The 18088-nt window shown below is 42.7% G+C and overlaps 1 protein-coding gene across 1 annotated transcript in view; it reads left to right on the top strand.

Annotated features, from left to right (window-relative positions):
• The window catches only part of FSD2 (fibronectin type III and SPRY domain containing 2), a 103600-nt gene that overhangs the window by 70062 nt on the left and 15450 nt on the right, over window positions 1-18088 (top strand). Inside the window, exons 9-11 of the mRNA XM_069766083.1 lie at window positions 361-514; window positions 2519-2652; window positions 11590-11719. Of these exons, the coding sequence (XP_069622184.1) occupies window positions 361-514; window positions 2519-2652; window positions 11590-11719 (418 nt within the window). The remainder of the gene's footprint in view (window positions 1-360; window positions 515-2518; window positions 2653-11589; window positions 11720-18088) is intronic.

The raw sequence follows: 18088 nt of genomic DNA, 5'->3' as shown, positions 1-18088 counted from the left end.
AACCTATCTAGTAATATATAAACCCTATGGGAGTAATGGCGATGCTGAGTCCTGTGAATAGTCCAACATCACACATGCCCAGTTGCCATTTCTTTAAAACTACATATGGTTTGAGGAAATGGTGATCCTAGAAACCGGATTTTAGTGTTGAGGAAGTGATTGGTCCTTAAAGGTGCTGGATAACCCACTTTATTTATGTTACATTTTTTATCTACCTAGTCGGGGGGCAAAATGCTTGTACTTGGAATTCGGTTTTGAGTTGCAAATTGCAATACAAAATAGCAGAGGTTATCAAATCTTTAGGGAGGAGAGGATGCATTTCCGCAGTCACAATGATGTACCGGTACTTTATGTTTGTAGCACCAGCCCCTCCTATCATTAAAACCAGGGAATGTCTGAGTTGTCAGAACACAGCTTTAATCTGCTGGGAATCCGGGAACATTAACCCCGTTGAATCGTATACAGTGGAAATATTCAAAGTGGCAACCGAGGCACAGGATAATTTGGTGACTGAGTAAGTACAATCCCTGCACCCGAGACAAATTACGGTATGTATTATAAACTGCTAGTGAAAAGTCTTTTATTGCCAAGGAATGTCCAGAGGGAACTGAAATGTCCTAAGAATCTTTACGATGTCATTTCTATAAGCTGTTGTGAGTGTACATGTGTGTAGCATTTTTTCTAGCTATCAGATGAAACTTTTCATTTTTTCACCAGTTTTAGCCTTTGCATGTTTCACCTCTGATTGTAAGTTTGCCTTGGGCACAGCCTCAGGAACAAGAGCAGCATGGAGGATATTATACAACAGTATTGTGCAGTGTAGCTGTAAATCCAGCTCTGGGCTAAGATAAAAACGTATCACCTCATCTTTTAAGATGGATTTAAACATTACTTCAGAGTGAATGAGGAGTTCAGGATACTGAGGGGTGGGATGAGGGTCGGTGAAAAGGCTTTTTTCTTAAATAAGATATTGTAAAAAGCTCTTTATATTTGCTTATGCTGTTGATTTTTGCAAAGTTTATTAAGATGGCTAGGGTTTTATGGGATCTTACTTTAAAGAGAACTTGACCTCAGCAAAATGGCCATTTATCTGACCCCATGCTTCTCCAAGCAATTAAATGATGATGATAACAATCATGGTGTCTGTAGATAAGTTGTCCAATTTGTCATTTTGCCATAATTAAAATAAAAAATTGGCCTCCTTCTATTTAAAATCATTACCCCCGAGTCATCAGGCCAATAGAAAATTCTATCTGAGTCGTCTTTGGAACAAAAATACCCCTGGTCATGAAGGGGTTAATATGCAAATGAGTCGTTAAGTGCAGTAAGCGTGGCAGAGCACTTGCAGAACCTGTGCCTCCCAAGGCTGGTCCCCCGTCCTGCACCAATCTTTATAACTTGATTGATAACTCACTGATTACATTTCCTAGTGCCGAGTATCACACTGACAGTGAGCTAACAATCAAGAAAAAGAGGTTGGGTCTGTTCAGGGAAACAACCTCAGTGGACGAAGGCTCAAAAAGTTCTGTCACTCCCAGAGCACTTACTGCCTCATTTACAGATAAAGTGCTGATTTCTCTGGAAGGCAGCAACAGATAGAAAATATAATGATGTCAATGGATTTAACTTTTGAGGATCTGCATGCGCATAATATGTTTTGGGGGTGTTGATCTTACTGACAGATTCTCTTTAAAGGCATGTCATTAAGATATGTGATAGGTGATCACAACTTTTTAATGGAGTACCTAAATCGCGATATTCATATCTGTCCAGCTGTGTCACTCCTGCAAGGTCATGACTATCTGAAGTTTTAAAATATCACTACTCCTAAAATGGAAATACTTATACTGTGCACTTCAATTTATTATATCAGTGTGCAGTCATTTCAGGTGCTGCATCAAGCTCCAGTACTTAGCCCCCCAAAACACATACATACAGCTGTCACTAATTTTACTCTTTAGTGGCCCCTTGAATTGTCCTGCTGTCACTTTTAGGGTCCTGCTTACAGTCAATAATAATTCAATTCTGCACATGTTATACTTTCATCTTACAAACCAAACTAAGAGTGCAAATGTTTTCATAGAATTCATTTCAATTAACAATGGAAATGTATGTGAAACACTCAATGTATTTCCCTGTTAGTATTTTGCTTCACCTAACAATTGATATTAACATTGTGAATTTATAGGATAGATTACTCATGCTTACCTTTATACCAGTGGTAACTTGCTTGTAAAATGAGGCTATTGAATCCTCACCTGAATATTCACAACATAAACACACTACATATTGCATTAATATTAAATATTGCTATCATAGTGACCCTTTTCTACATCATCCACATGTTCTAAGAGCAACCGGAGAAGTATTGTGTAGTGAGGACGGATTGTTTAACAATATGGAAGAGAAATTCACAAATTAGAATTCAGAATAGGTTTGCAGCTTAATATTTTGTAGAAATACTTATTTTCTTGTTATTTGAAGGTGTGACGCACATAATTCACAATTTCTTTCACAGATCTATTGTTGGGATTCCCATATGTGAATGTCTCATCCAGCTGAAGCCTAATGAGACTTATCGCATTAGCGCCAGAGCTGTGAATGTTGGAGGCCCAAGCGAGAGCAGCAAATCTGTGTCCATTCACACTACAGGTAGTAGAGCAACACCATCAGCGGTGTGGATTGTATTATTACTCTTCCTGTGAAGCACGTCACATACTATATTAAAGAAGTGTTATTACTCTTCCTGTGAAGCACATCACATACTATATTAAAGAAGTATTATTACTCTTCCTGTGAAGCACATCACATACTATATTAAAGAAGTATTATTACTCTTCCTGTGAAGCACGTCACATACTATATTAAAGAAGTGTTATTACTCTTCCTGTGAAGCACATCACATACTATATTAAAGAAGTGTTATTACTCTTCCTGTGAAGTCTCTAGTGCCAGCTATACGAAATAGCAATCCTAAAAGAAACTTACCATTACCATGTGACTTAAGATATACCGCCAAAACCAAATCTCCATTTACATATAGTACATACAGTAGGAGAATTGGTGGCTGGGCGAGAGGACTTTGATAGGCGCTTTAAACAGGAAACTTTGAATAGGTGGCACTAGATACCTTGTTCTCCTCCTCAGTGAAGTTGATATGTGCATCGCATGCCCTATAAGTCTCCTAACCCCAATATAAATTTTCAATTTTATTTGGCACATTGGTGTACACAGGTGTAAAATGACAAAATAGTGAAGTGGCGTCCTCATCCTCATTTTCTGCTGTTATGGTCTTAGTTTATTGGCTGAAGTACTTACATCATGTCTCTAGTGGACATCACCACTGCAACCGATCACCGAGCTAAGCGGCTTCTGCAATATACTGTTGACTAGTGATGAGCGAATATACTCGTTGCTCGGGTGGTCTCCGAGTATTTGTGAGAGCTCGGAGATTTAGTTTTTGTCGACGCAGCTGCATGATTTACAGCTGCTAGCCAGCCTGAGTACATGAGGGGGTTGCCTGGTTGCTAGGGAATAAATCATGCAGTTGCTGCGAGGAAAACTAAGTCTCCAAGCACTCATAAATACTCAGAGACCACCCGAGCAATGAGTATACTCGCTCATCACCACTGTTGAGGTCAGTGATTAGCTGCAGTGGTGATGTACACTGCACATATGACATCAGAACTGCATCCGATAAACAAGGACCAAAGCGGCGGGGAAGAGGATGGTGAGTACTTCACTTGTTATTTTACACCTGTGCAGACCTATAGGCCAAAATAAATTGAAACAGGACAATCCCTTTAACCCCTTTACCCCCAAGGGTGGTTTGCACGTCAATGACCAGGCCAATTTTTACAATTCTGACCACTGTCCTTTTATGAGGTTATAACTCTGGAACGCTTCAATGGATCCCAGTGATTCTGACACTGTTTTCTCGTGACATATTGTACTTCATGATAGTGGTAAAAATTCTTTGATATTACCTGCGTTTATTTGTGAAAAAAATGGAAATTTGGCAAAAATTTTGAAAATTTCGCAATTTTCCAACTTTGAATTTGTATGCATTTAAATCACAGAGATATGTCACACAAAATACTTAATAAGTAACATTTCCCACATATCTACTTTACATCAGCACAATTTTGGAACCCAACTTTTTTTTTTTTTAGGGAGCTATAAGGGTTAAAAGTTGACCAGCAATTTCTCATTTTTACAACACCATTTTTTTTTAGGGACCACATCTCATTTGAAGTCATTTTGAGGGGTCTATATGATAGAAAATACCCAAGTGTGACACCATTCTAAAAACTGCACCCCTCAAGGTGCTCAAAACCACATTCAAGAAGTTTATTAACCCTTCAGGTGTTTCACAGGAATTTTTGGAATGTTTAAATAAAAATGAACATTTAACTTTTTTTCACAAAAAATTTACTTCAGCTCCAATTTGTTTTATTTTACCAAGGGTATCAGGAGAAAATTGACCACAAAAGTTGTTGTACAATTTGTCCTGAGTACGCTGATACCCCATATGTGGGAGTAAACCACTGTTTGGGTGCATGACAGAGCTCGGAAGCGAAGGAAGGCAATTTGACCTTTCAATGCAAAATTGACAGGAATTGAGATGGAACGCCATGTTGCGTTTGGAGAGCCACTGATGTGCCTAAACATTGAAACCCCCCACAAGTGACACCAAAATGGAAAGTAGACCCCCTAAGGAACTTATCTAGATGTGTGGTGAGCACTTTGACTCACCAAGTGCTTCACAGAAGTTTATAATGCAGAACCGTAAAAATAAAAAATCATATTTTTTCACAAAAATTATCTTTTCGTCCCCAATTATTTATTTTCCCAAGGGTAAGAGAAGAAATTGGACCCCAAAAGTTGTTGTACAATTTGTCCTGAGTACGCTGATACTCTATATGTGGGGGTAAACCACTGTTTGGGCGCATGGGAGAGCTCGGAAGGGAAGGAGCGCCGTTTGACTTTTCAATGCAAAATTGACAGGAATTGAGATGGGACGCCATGTTGCGTTTGGAGAGCCCGTATGTGCCTAAACATTGCAACCCCCCACAAGTGACACCATTTTGTTAACTAGACCCCCTAAGGAACTTATCTGGATGTGTGGTGAGCACTTTGACCCACCAAGGGCTTCACAGAAGTTTATAATGCAGAGCCGTAAAAATAAAACAAAATTTTTTTCCCACAAAAATTATTTTTTAGCCCCCAGTTTTGTATTTTCCCGAGGGTAACAGGAGAAATTGGACCCCAAAAGTTGTTGTCTAATTTGTCCTGAGTACGCTGATACCCATTATGTGGGGGGGGAACCACCATTTGGGCGCATGGCAGAGCTCGGAAAGGAAGGAGCACCATTTGGAATGCAGACTTAGATGGAATGGTCTGCAGGTGTCACATTGCATTTGCAGAGCCCCTAATGTACCTAAACAGTAGAAACCCCCCACAAGTGACACCATTTTGGAAACTAGACCCCCCAAGGAACTTATCTAGATGTGTTGTGAGAACTTTGAACCGCACAAGTGTTTCACTACAGTTTATAACGCAGAGCCGTGAAAATAGAAAATCTTTTTTTTTCCCGCAAAAATTTTTTAGCCCCCAGTTTTGTATTTTCCCAAGGGTAACAGGAGAAATTGGACCCCAAAAGTTGTTGTCCAATTTGTCCTGAGTACGCTGATACCCCATATGTTGGGGTAAACCCCTGTTTGGGCACACGGGAGAGCTCGGAAGGGAAGGAGCACTGTTTTACTTTTTCAACGCAGAATTGGCTGGAATTGAGATCAGACGCCATGTCACGTTTGGAGAGCCCCTGATGTGCCTAAACAGTGGAAACCCCCCAATTATAACTCAAACCCTAATCCAAACACACCCCTAATCCTAGTCCCAACGGTAACCCTAACCACACCTCTAACCCAGACACACCCCTAACCCTAATCCCAACCGTAAATGTAATCCAAACCCTAACCCTAACTTTAGCCCCAACCCTAACTGTAGCCTTAACCCTAGCCCCAACCCTAACCCTAACCCTAGCCCTAACCCTAACCGGAAAATGGAAATAAATACATTTTTTAATTTTTTTTTATTTTTCCCTAACTAAGGGGGTGATGAAAGGGGATTTGATTTACTGTTATAGCGGGTTGTTTAGCGGATTTTTTTGATTGGCAGCCATCACACACTGAAAGACGCTTTTTATTGCAAAAAATATTTTTTGCGTTACCACATTTTGAGAGCTATAATTTTTCCATATTTGAGTCCACAGAGTCATGTGAGGTCTTGTTTTTTGCGGGACGAGTTGACATTTTCATAGGTAACATTTTCGGGCACGTGACATTTTTTGATCGCTTTTTATTTCGATTTTTGTGAGGCAGAATGACCAAAAACCAGCTATTCATGAATTTCTTTTGGGGGAGGCGTTTATACCATTCCGCGCTTGGTAAAATTGATAAAGCAGTTTTATTCTTCGGGTCAGTACGTTTACAGCGATACCTCATTTATATCATTTTTTATGTTTTGGAGCTTTTATACGATAAAAACTATTTTATAGAAAAAAATTATTTTGGCATCGCTTTATTCTCAGGACTATAACTTTTTTATTTTTTTGCTGATGATGCTGTATGGTGGCTCGTTTTTTGCGGAACAAGATGATGTTTTCAGTGGTACCATGGTTATTTATATCAGTCTTTTTGATCAAGTGTTATTCCACTTTTTATTGCGGCTAGGCCAAAATTTACAAGGTTCTCAGTTAACATTTTGCTCATAACTTTTAAGCAGACTGCAACATCACCATTGCGGCAAATAGCGCAGTGGAACCACTGTGCCCCCATGCTGGCAGGAGTAGTGACCCAGGTGCCCCATAGCACCCATGCTGCCAGTCAAAAACCCTATGCCTTATGGGTCTGAGTTCCACAACACCACAACTCCATTTGCTTCCGCTTTCTTATCCTAAGTCACATGTCTGCTTATGGAGTTTCTTATCCGAAGTCATGTGGTAAGGCTTGTTGAAAGGTTAATATAGACTTTTAGGATTGCTACATCTAATATGTGCCACTAGTGTTCTAGTTGTCTTCCTCTAAGGAATCTATTTGCCTAGTTAAATTCCCAGATAAGCATTGCATGGCTTATTAGTCTCCTTACTCTGGCTTTGTACTCTATACAAGGAGAAATATTCCCCCTTAGAACCCGTCTGGAAAGGCTATTTGCATTTTCATAAACTAGACTTGAGAAAACCACCATATGGCAAAAAATCCTCTCTGGAGTGCTGGGGTCACCTGTCAAACATCAACCCCTTTCCAATGTAGTATGTACATTTATGTCATATATTGGGTCCCTCTCTTTGAAGCAAGCTCAAAAATTGAGCCTGCTATATTGACAGCAGATGATGCAGTAATGGAAGTGGTGGAACCACTGTGTCACATCCTGATGAAAGCCTGCAGGGGCGTGAATAGATAGCACCTGACTCTTCACTAGAGCCCCTATTAGTGGGATTAGGCTTGGCTCTCAATGGACACCAGGAAGACAGACCTTGGATGCATGGCAGCTGACCCCCAAGGGACAAGTAGCTGGAATGGCCCAGTAGGAGAGTATAGCTGATATACGCTGGCAGAAACACAGGAACCACAGATGCAGATGGGTGCAGCAGGTGCTGATATGCAGACAGGCACAGTAGGTGCTAGTGGTACCCAGGCTCGGACTGGCCCACCGGACAAATGGCGGATTCTCAATTGGGCCCAGGCACTGACACCTGCTGGCATACTGGCCAGCAGCTGCCTAGGGCCCCCACTGCTCCAGGGCCCCCCAGCTAGTGAGTGTGAGAGTGATGCTGTGTGTGTGCATGTGTGTGTAGGGTTGGGAGGCAATGATGCAGGTGATGAGCAATGATGGTGGTGGGGGGAGACAATGATGGAGGTGATGGGCAACGATGGTGGGGAGGCAATAATGGAGGTGATGGGCAATGATGGTGGGGGAAGCAATGATGGAAGTGATGGGCAATGTTGGTGGTGGGAGGGAGGCAATGATGGAGGTGATGGGCAATGATGGTGGGGGAGGCAATGATGGAGGTGATGGGCATTGATGGTGGGGAGAGGCACTGATGGAGGTGATGGGCAATGATGGTGGGGGAGGCAATGATGGAGCTGATGGGCAATGATGGTGATGGGGAGGCAATGATGGAGGTGATGGGCAATGATGGTGGGGGGAGGCAATGATGGAGGTGATGGACAATGATGGAAGTGATGGGCAATGATGGTGGGGGAGGCAATGATGGAGGTGATGGGCAATGATGGTGGGGGAGGCAATGATGGAGGTGGGAGGCTATGATGGCGGTGATGGGCAATGATGGTGAGGGGAGGCAATGATGGAAGTGATGAGCAAGGATGGTGGGGGAGGCAATGATGGAGGTGATGGGCAATGATGGTGGTGGAGGCAATGACGGAGGTGATGGGCAATGATGGTGAGGGGAGGCAATGATGGTGGTGATGGGTAATTATGGTGGGGGGAGGAAATGATGGAAGTGATGGGCAATGATGGCAGTGGGGGGAGGCAATGATGGAGGTGATGAAATAGTTTAGAAAGCTGTGACCACCAATCAAATATAATGTGAAAAGCAGGGTGTGATTATTTAGTTAAAAATAACTTTTAATAAACTCATTAAAAATTTTTTTTTTTTTAGACAAACATACATATAGGACAAATAGTATATCACCTTTCAGGAAGAGAAAAGCCAAAATACAAAAATACCAATAAACCGAACTGCTACAGACCTCCCAATCATGAGATTCCAGTAAACGGACCTGCCGCAGGCCTCAAGATGCACGGTCCTAGACCTCTTAGCAGTACGGGAAAATATCAACTTTCACCTCAAAAGTCATTTAGCCAAATAGACAAATAGATTAAACCACATATTTCCTATAGGTAAACAAATATTGCTGGCTTAGTTAAAAAATTACCACTTGGATGCTGCGTGAAAGAAAAACAGAGAACTGCACAAGCTCACCCTATTGTCATAATGGGTAAGATAATAACCGTTTTTTTCATCTGGTGTTATAATTGGGGAGATGGCACATACCTGTCCATACTAATCCCCCATTGCTAAATATCACCAGTATCTATACTAGACCCCAAAAAAGTAGATACGAAAAGGTATACTTCCCTACACGTTTCGCGTCCTTATATTCATCAGGGGAAGGTTCCTGTATCCCTCCATCTGAGTGGGAGGTTCATCCGACAAGACGGGGTGCTGTGACAGGTGATGAAATGGGCAATAATTGTGGTGGGGGAGGCAATGATGGAGGTGATGAAATGGACAATGATGATGGTAGGGAGGCAATGATGGAGGTGGGAGGCAATGATGGCGGTGATGGGCAATGATGTTGAGGGAACGCAATGATGGAAGTGAGGGGCAAGGATGGTGGGGAGGCAATGATGGAGGTGATTGGCAATGATGATGGGGAGGCAATGATGGCGGTGATGGGCAATGATGGTGAAGGGAGGCAATGATGGAAGTGATGGGCAATGATGGTGGGAGAGGCAATGATGGTGTGATGGTCAATGATGGTGGGGGGAGGAAATGATGGAAGTGATGGGCAATGATGGAGGTGATGAAATGGGCAATGATGGTGGTGGGGGAGGCAATGATGGAGGTGATGATGGAGGTGATGAAATGGACAATGATGGTGGTGGGGAGGAGGCAATGATGGAGGTGGTGGAATGGGCAGTGATGGGGTGGTGGGGGAGAATGATAGGGGTGGTGGGGGAGAAGGCAATGATGGAGGTGGTGATGAGGACAATGATGGTGGTGAAGAGGGGCTGCATTATACTTTATGAGGGGCTACATTATATTCTGTGGGGGGACTGCATTATTCTCAGGGGACAACATTATATTCTGGGGGCTACATCATACTATATGAGGGGGCTACAGTATATTCTGTGGTGGGGCTGCATTATTCTCTCAGGGGACTACATTATATTGGGGGGCTACATCATACTATATGAGGGGGCAGCAATATGCCCTATGAGGGGGCTACAGTATACTCTATGGAGTGCTGCATTATATTCTGTGGTGGGTTTCATTATAATATATGAGGGGGGCTGCATTATATTCTATGGTGGGGACTGCGTTATACCTGAGGGGGTTGGATTATATTTTGTGGGGTGCTGCATTATATTCTATGAGAGGGGCTGCATTATATTTTATGAAGGGGGCTACATTATTTTATGAGGGGGGCTACATTATATTCTATGAGAGGGCTATCCCAACCCCTGCTACATAATTAAGATATGTACTGCCTTATGTTATACCCTGATATTAGCATGTTTTACCACACAATTGGTGGTCTTGCATTTATTTCTATGTAACTACATAGTGGGCCCCGAGAATAATTTTCTCTGGTGGGCCTAAGGTGCTCCAGTCCGACACTGTGGTACTGACTGAAATACAGACTGGCATGGTAGGTACTAGCAAGGATTGACAGGAACAAGGCAAGAATCAGCAGGTAAAGCTAGGGACAGGCAGATACTAGAGGAACTAGCAAGTAGTAATGGATAGGGACTTGAGAACTAGCAAGTGTGCTGGGAACAGACTAACAACGTTGCACAGGTATCTTCTTAAATAGGTGCCTCCTAGCCATTGCCTGGGGACACATTAAGATGGTGTGAGCGGCCCATTTAATAAGGAGGGAGCGCACGCGCTCACCCTAAGCACAGGACCCGGGGATCTAAGCACCGTGCGCAGACCCCAGTGAACAGCCGGAGAGGAGGGAGAAGGAAATGTGGTACGGGGGTCGTGGTGGTGAGTGAGTCGGCATCCCTGCCGGGGGGGAAGAGAAGCATGCAGGGATGCCGGTGCTACAGATGGCTGTTTTATTCAACCCCCATCTGCCTCTAGTAGCCACAGGTGGTGCCGAGCTCTTCCCAATTATGCATGCTATAAAAACAATGCCCAAAATACAATAGTGGAATTGTGGTGGGTTTTTTTGTGTGTAATTTCAGCGTACTTGAAATTCTTTTCCTGATCCTGAGCACAATGAATTGTAAAATTAATGGTATCATTCAAAGCTTCAAAAAATGAAAATCACCCGCTCAGGAAGAGGTTAATAACTCATTATTTTCTGTCAATAAGTAGAAATGTCTCACACTGGAATGTCTTTTTCTTGCACTCGTTTAGAATGGTGCAGAATGCTTTCCATTAATCTGTACAATTACTCAATTTCCTACTAATTTTCAGATTTTGGCCTAATAGCATCATCAAATTCACTGCAAGTAAAGACAAGTCATACAATTTCTTCGGAGTCAGCTGTTTAGTCAAACAATTTGTTGAATTGCACATGTTACTGATGCGTGTACAGCCACGCTGACTCAATGACTGGCGTCAATTCTGATATTGCCACAAATGATCCATCATCCAGAATGGTCCAGATCTCTGCAGATTTTGGTCTGGTTCCTGTACGGCCTATGATTGAACGTTCTTCCTCTTTCCTTCCTGTGTAGAGAAGTTCTGAATACTTCAGTGTGATGTAAACACTCATCTAATTACCTGCCTAATATGGAGTATGCTGAGCCGCATCTCTATCTCTGTAGGTTCATTTTTTTATCTTAATGAAGAAACTGCTCATCCACTCCTGTCTATTTCTGATAATGGATTTACTATTTCCTGTGAAGAAGAGGAAAGTCTGGAGGATTTACCTTACCACTGCAACAAATTCTCAAGGTATTATTAAAAGTGTGGAAGAAATGTACAGTGTTTCAACAGTTTCCTTATATTTTCTGTAGCATTAGAGAACTTCAAAAAAACTGTCCCAATGCAGAAAGAATGTAAATATACAATTCATTAAAAAACTTGTCTTAAAAGCAAAACTTCAGAACAATAGTACGCAGTTAAGGAAATAAATAATGAAACAATCAGGAAGCCATGTGAATGGCAATCGGTTCACAACGCATCATAACAATATCTAAATATGTGTAACATGTGACTCTGTGGTCCACAGAGGTACTTACTGGAGTGACGTCCAGTGTCGGATTGGGGTGCCAAGGGCCCACCACCAGTAACATTGACTTAGGGGACCCACTTTTCACTTGCATACAAATATTACACTATTCTCATTCACAAATTTACCTATAACTCTATACAAACTGGGCAGTTTGGTTAATGAATGAGATGCAGCTTTTTTCTGTACAGAGTAAATCAAGTGAATTATGACAAGTATTGCCCATACAGTAAGGTGGGGGCCCACTGGCGGCTTCCCCTGTTCCCCTATGGGCCAGTCCGAGCCTGGTGACATCATTTGGGCTGTTTGCAGTATTGGTGGAAGGGCAAGAATTGGTCAAAGCGTTTCCTCACGCCTCCCACTAGGAGCTGAGATAGTTTTTCCCCACAACTATCATCTGTGGATTATTCAGTATGAAGGACTTGGAAACCAAATATGGGGATCATTGAAGTTAGTATCTGATTGAGGTATTTTTGCCTTCTTCCTTTTTTAACATTCCCCCATCTTGCACATTTATATATTCTTTATGTGCATTGTGAACAGATTGACGTTTGCATGGTTGCCTGATCAGTTTATCATTTATTGCTCTTACTACCTACCATCATTCTGATTTCTGGTCCATTTCTTTTATCATACATTTTTTGCTGAAGTGCCTTTCTAGTCTTTCTATATTGGGATAGTCTTTTTTTTTTTTTTAAGTGCGTTAAAACATTTTGTTGTTTCTCTTTTGGGAATATTTGAGTGCGTTTGACAGGTACTGTGATGCAGCGATCACTAGAGGGTTGGGGAACACTCACTTGGCAGTGATATAACACACAGCAAGACCGCATTTTCCTAAACAAAAGTCTGTGCCTGGTTTATTATACAGTGGGGCAAAAAAGTATTTAGTCAGTCAGCAATAGTGCAAGTTCCACCACTTAAAAAGATGAGAGGCGTCTGTAATTTACATCATAGGTAGAACTCAACTATGGGAGACAAACTGAGAAAAAAAAATCCAGAAAATCACATTGTCTGTTTTTTTAACATTTTATTTGCATATTATGGTGGAAAATAAGTATTTGGTCAGAAACAAAATTTCATCTCAATACTTTGTAATATATCCTTTGTTGGCAATGACAGAGGTCAAACGTTTTCTGTAAGTCTTCACAAGGTTGCCACACACTGTTGTTGGTATGTTGGCCCATTCCTCCATGCAGATCTCCTCTAGAGCAGTGATGTTTTTGGCTTTTCGCTTGGCAACACGGACTTTCAACTCCCTCCAAAGGTTTTCTATAGGGTTGAGATCTGGAGACTGGCTAGGCCACTCCAGGACCTTGAAATGCTTCTTACGAAGCCACTCCTTCGTTGCCCTGGCGGTGTGCTTTGGATCATTGTCATGTTGAAAGACCCAGCCACGTTTCATCTTCAATGCCCTTGCTGATGGAAGGAGGTTTGCACTCAAAATCTCACGATACATGGCCCCATTCATTCTTTCATGTACCCGGATCAGTCGTCCTGGCCCCTTTGCAGAGAAACAGCCCCAAAGCATGATGTTTCCACCACCATGCTTTACAGTAGGTATGGTGTTTGATGGATGCAACTCAGTATTCTTTTTCCTCCAAACACGACAAGTTGTGTTTCTACCAAACAGTTCCAGTTTGGTTTCATCAGACCATAGGACATTCTCCCAAAACTCCTCTGGATCATCCAAATGCTCTCTAGCAAACTTCAGACGGACCAGGACATGTACTGGCTTAAGCAGTGGGACACGTCTGGCACTGCAGGATCTGAGTCCATGGTGGCGTAGTGTGTTACTTATGGTAGGCCTTGCTACATTGGTCCCAGCTCTCTGCAGTTCATTCACTAGGTCCCCCTGCGTGGTTCTAGGATTTTTGCTCACCGTTCTTGTGATCATTCTGACCCCACGGGGTGGGATTTTGCGTGGAGCACCAGATCGAGGGAGATTATCAGTGGTCTTGTATGTCTTCCATTTTCTAATTATTGCTCCCACTGTTGATTTCTTCACTCCAAGCTGGTTGGCTATTGCAGATTCAGTCTTCCCAGCCTGGTGCAGGGCTACAATTTTGTTTCTGGTGTCCTTTGACAGCTCTTTGGTCTTCACCATAGTGGAGTTTGGAGTCAGACTGTTTGAGGGTGTGCACAAGTGTCTTTTTATACTGATAACAAGTTTAAACAGGTGCCATTACTACAGGTAATGAGTGGAGGAAAGAGGAGACTCTTAAAGAAGAAGTTACAGGTCTGTGAGAGCCAGAAATCTTGATTGTTTGTTTCTGACCAAATACTTATTTTCCACCATAATATGCAAAAAAAATGTTAAAAAAACAGACAATGTGATTTTCTGGATTTTTTTTTCTCAGTTTGTCTCCCATAGTTGAGGTCTACCTATGATGTAAATTACAGACGCCTCTCATCTTTTTAAGTGGTGGAACTTGCACTATTGCTGACTGACTAAATACTTTTTGTGCCCCACTGTACCTCCATAAAGTAGGGTAGTGCATTTGAACATCACAGAACCGACATATAGTCTTATTTCAGCTGCGGTCACATTCATATAGTTCATTATATGCATCAACGGAACATAATCACCGACTTGCCTGTCTGGCACGCATCAGACAGTTCCAATACCAAATACTTCTCTGCCGTTATAACCCCCTTGCTGGAGTTACCTTCCTGGATCACCAGCTCCACATACTGACCTCCTGTCAGTCCTCTCTCCTGGGGAAGCTGTCTTACTGGGATGACCGTCATTGTGATCAGAGCTCTCCCAACAGTCCAGACCCGCAGAAGAAACGGTAGCTACCCCAGTGCAGTGCCATCACAGACTCTGCTCCATCAGGACTGTGACCATACTCGGTAAAGTCCAAATTCAGGCTCGCTCTGGAGACAAACACACACACGGGCGTGGATGGATATATGGGTGAGCCAGTATGGATATATGGTGAGGCCAAGATGGATATATGGTGGAGCCAGGATGCATATATATGGGGAGTCCAGGATGGATATATAGGGGGCAGGACAATGGACCTTGCTGGAATAATTGATGCGGTCTGTGCTAGATGAAGAAGAAAAGCAAAGATGAAGGACTTCAACTACAGACGTCACCGGTGGGTCAGTGTATTACATGTACATGCACACACTATACACTATATACTGTGTACAGAGTTTCTGTGTATAATGTCATCTGTGATCACTGTATTACCTGTCCACTGACACTATATGCAGAGCTCCTGTGTATAAAGTCACTGGTGATCATTGTATTATTTGTACACTGACACTATAGTCAGAAGTCCTGTGTATATCACCAGTGATCACTGTATTACCTGTACACTATATATTGAGCTTCTATGAATAATCTCACTGTATTACCTGAACACTGACACTATATACAGAGCTCCTGTGTATAAATGTCACTGATGATCACTGTATTACCTTTACACTAACACTATATACAGAACTCGTGTATAATGTCAATGGTGATCACTGTATTACCTGTACACTATTTACAGAACTCCTGTGTATAATGATACTGGTGATTACTGTATTACATGAGCACTGACACTATACACAGAGCTCCTGTGTGTAATGTCACTGGTGATCACTGTATTACCTGTACACTATATACAGAGCTCCTGTGTATAATGTCACTGGTGAACACTGTATTACCTGAACACTATATACAGAGCTCCTGTGTATAATTGTTACGGATCTGCAACACGGGACTAAGGTAGAAGGGGGGAAACTGACCCTGCACTGTGACTAGGCTGAAACCCTACGATGGAGTGGGCGACCCATTCCTTGCAAATAGACCCACGGACAACCCTAGGTTAATCTCAAGCAAAGACCTATAGATAAGGGGAAGGGGTTCCCTAAAAGAACAAAGGACTGGGTACAAAAACGGGTCACCTCCTAGTAGAAAACACAGAGAAAGCTGCAGAAACCAAATAGAAAACAGAAACTAAGGCTAGGGTCACATTGCGTTATGTGACCGCGTTTAACGGACTACGTTACACCGCGGCATAAAGCGGTGTAACGTAGTCCGTTAATGCCGGCATTGCCTGTAATGGCAAACGCATCGCTAGAGCACGCCCACATTGGGCATGCACTAGCGATGTGCCGTCATTTGAGTGACGGACCGCGAACGCTGCTTGCAGCATTCGCGGTCCGTTCCTCGCTAGCGCAGATCGGGGATCTGCGCTAGCGGGATCGGCTAACGCGATCCCTTTTAGGACATTGCATTAGCGCAGTCCGTAGCGCTATGCGCTAAACGGACTGCCCTAACGCAATGTAACCCTAGCCTAAGGCTAGCAGAAGCAGAGGTACCAGCACTGCACAAATAACACACACAGAACAGAAAGCAAACCACCAAGCTAGAGCTCAAGCAGATAAACACTGTTGTCCAGAAAGGAATGGGAGGCAGGTGCTGGTTAATAAAGAGTGATACAAACACCTGACCCAAGACAAACCCAGCACCAAAGGAAAAAGACCAGCAGCCAGAACTTCACAAGAAAATGGTGGATAGTCACAAACTAAACAGATTCTAACAGTACCTCCACTTTAACGAGGATCCCCCGGATCCTCTAGGCTGGGCCTTATACAGAAATCTCCCGTGAAAAGCCTTAATTAACCTTGAGGCTGAGACGTCCACAGCTTTCACCCAGGAATTGTCCTCGGGACCGAAACCCTTCCAGGACACAAGATACTGTAACCCCCCTCTATGCCACCTGGAATCAAGAATGCGTGAAATCTCAAACTCACAGTCCTCATCAATTGGAGGAGCAGACGGCATAGCCACCTTATCTGGCGTGTCCACCTTCTTCAGCAAAGATACATGAAAAACAGAATTAATTCTCCAGGACGAAGGAATGTCTAATCTCACCACTGCCGAGTTGACAATGTGAACCACTTTGAAAGGCCCTTCAAACTTCGGCCCCAACTTTTTAGAAGGAATCTTCAAACGCAGATTCCTAGAGGACAACCAAACCATGTCCCCAACAACAAACCTCGCCTCCCTTCTTCTCTTGTCAAAATATTTCTTAGACCTCCTAATAGCCTGTTTAAGATTATGGTGCACACTGATCCAAACCCTTTCCAGAAAAACTCTCCTCCTCATGCACCGCCGCCCCAATCCTAGAAAAAGGACGAAAGATGGATTATTCCCAGTACAACAAAAGAAAGGAAAACACCCAGCCAAAGAAGACATGATTATTGAGAGCAAACTCAGCTAATGGCAGAAGGGGGAAAACTGACCCTGCACTATGACTAGGCTGAAACCATACAATGGAGTGGGCGACCCATTCCTTGCGAATAGACCCACCAACAATCCTAGGTAAATCTCAAGCGAAGACCTAAAGATAAGGGGGAAAGGGTTCCCTAAAAGAACTAAGGACTGGGTACAAAAACAGGTCACCTCCTAATAGAAAACACAGAGAAGGCTGCAGAGACCAATACAAAACAGAAACTAAGGCTAGCAGAACCAGAGTTACCAGCACTGCACAAATAACACAGACAGAACACAAAGCAAAGCACCAAGCTAGAGCTCAAGCAGATTAACACTGTTGTCCAGAAAGGAATGAGAGGCAGGTGCTGGTTAATAAAGAGTGATACAAACACCTGACCCAAGACAAACCCAGCACCAGAGGAAAACGACCAGCAGCCAGAACTCCACAGGAAAACGGCGGATAGTCACAAACTAAACAGATTCTAACAATGATGTCACCTGTGATCACTGTATTACCTGAACACTGACACTATATACAGAGCTCCTGTGTAAAATGTCATTGGTAATCACTATACTACCTGTACACTATATACAGAGCTCATGTGTATAAGGTCACTGATGATCCCTGTATTACCTGAACACTGACACTATATACAGAGCTCCTGTGTATAAATGTCACTGGTGATAACTGTATTACCTGTACACTATATACAGAGCTCCTGTGTATAATGTCACTGGTGTTCACTGTATTACCTGTACACTATGTACAGAGTTCCTTTGTATAATGTCACTGGTGAGCACTGTATTACCAGTACATTATTCACTGTATACAGTGCTCCTGTGTATAATGTCACTGGTGGTAATAACAGTGTTG

Source organism: Ranitomeya imitator, chromosome 4 (genome assembly GCF_032444005.1).
Source record: "Ranitomeya imitator isolate aRanImi1 chromosome 4, aRanImi1.pri, whole genome shotgun sequence".
NCBI lineage: Eukaryota > Metazoa > Chordata > Amphibia > Anura > Dendrobatidae > Ranitomeya > Ranitomeya imitator.
This window is presented reverse-complemented; position numbering and strand designations above follow the sequence as displayed.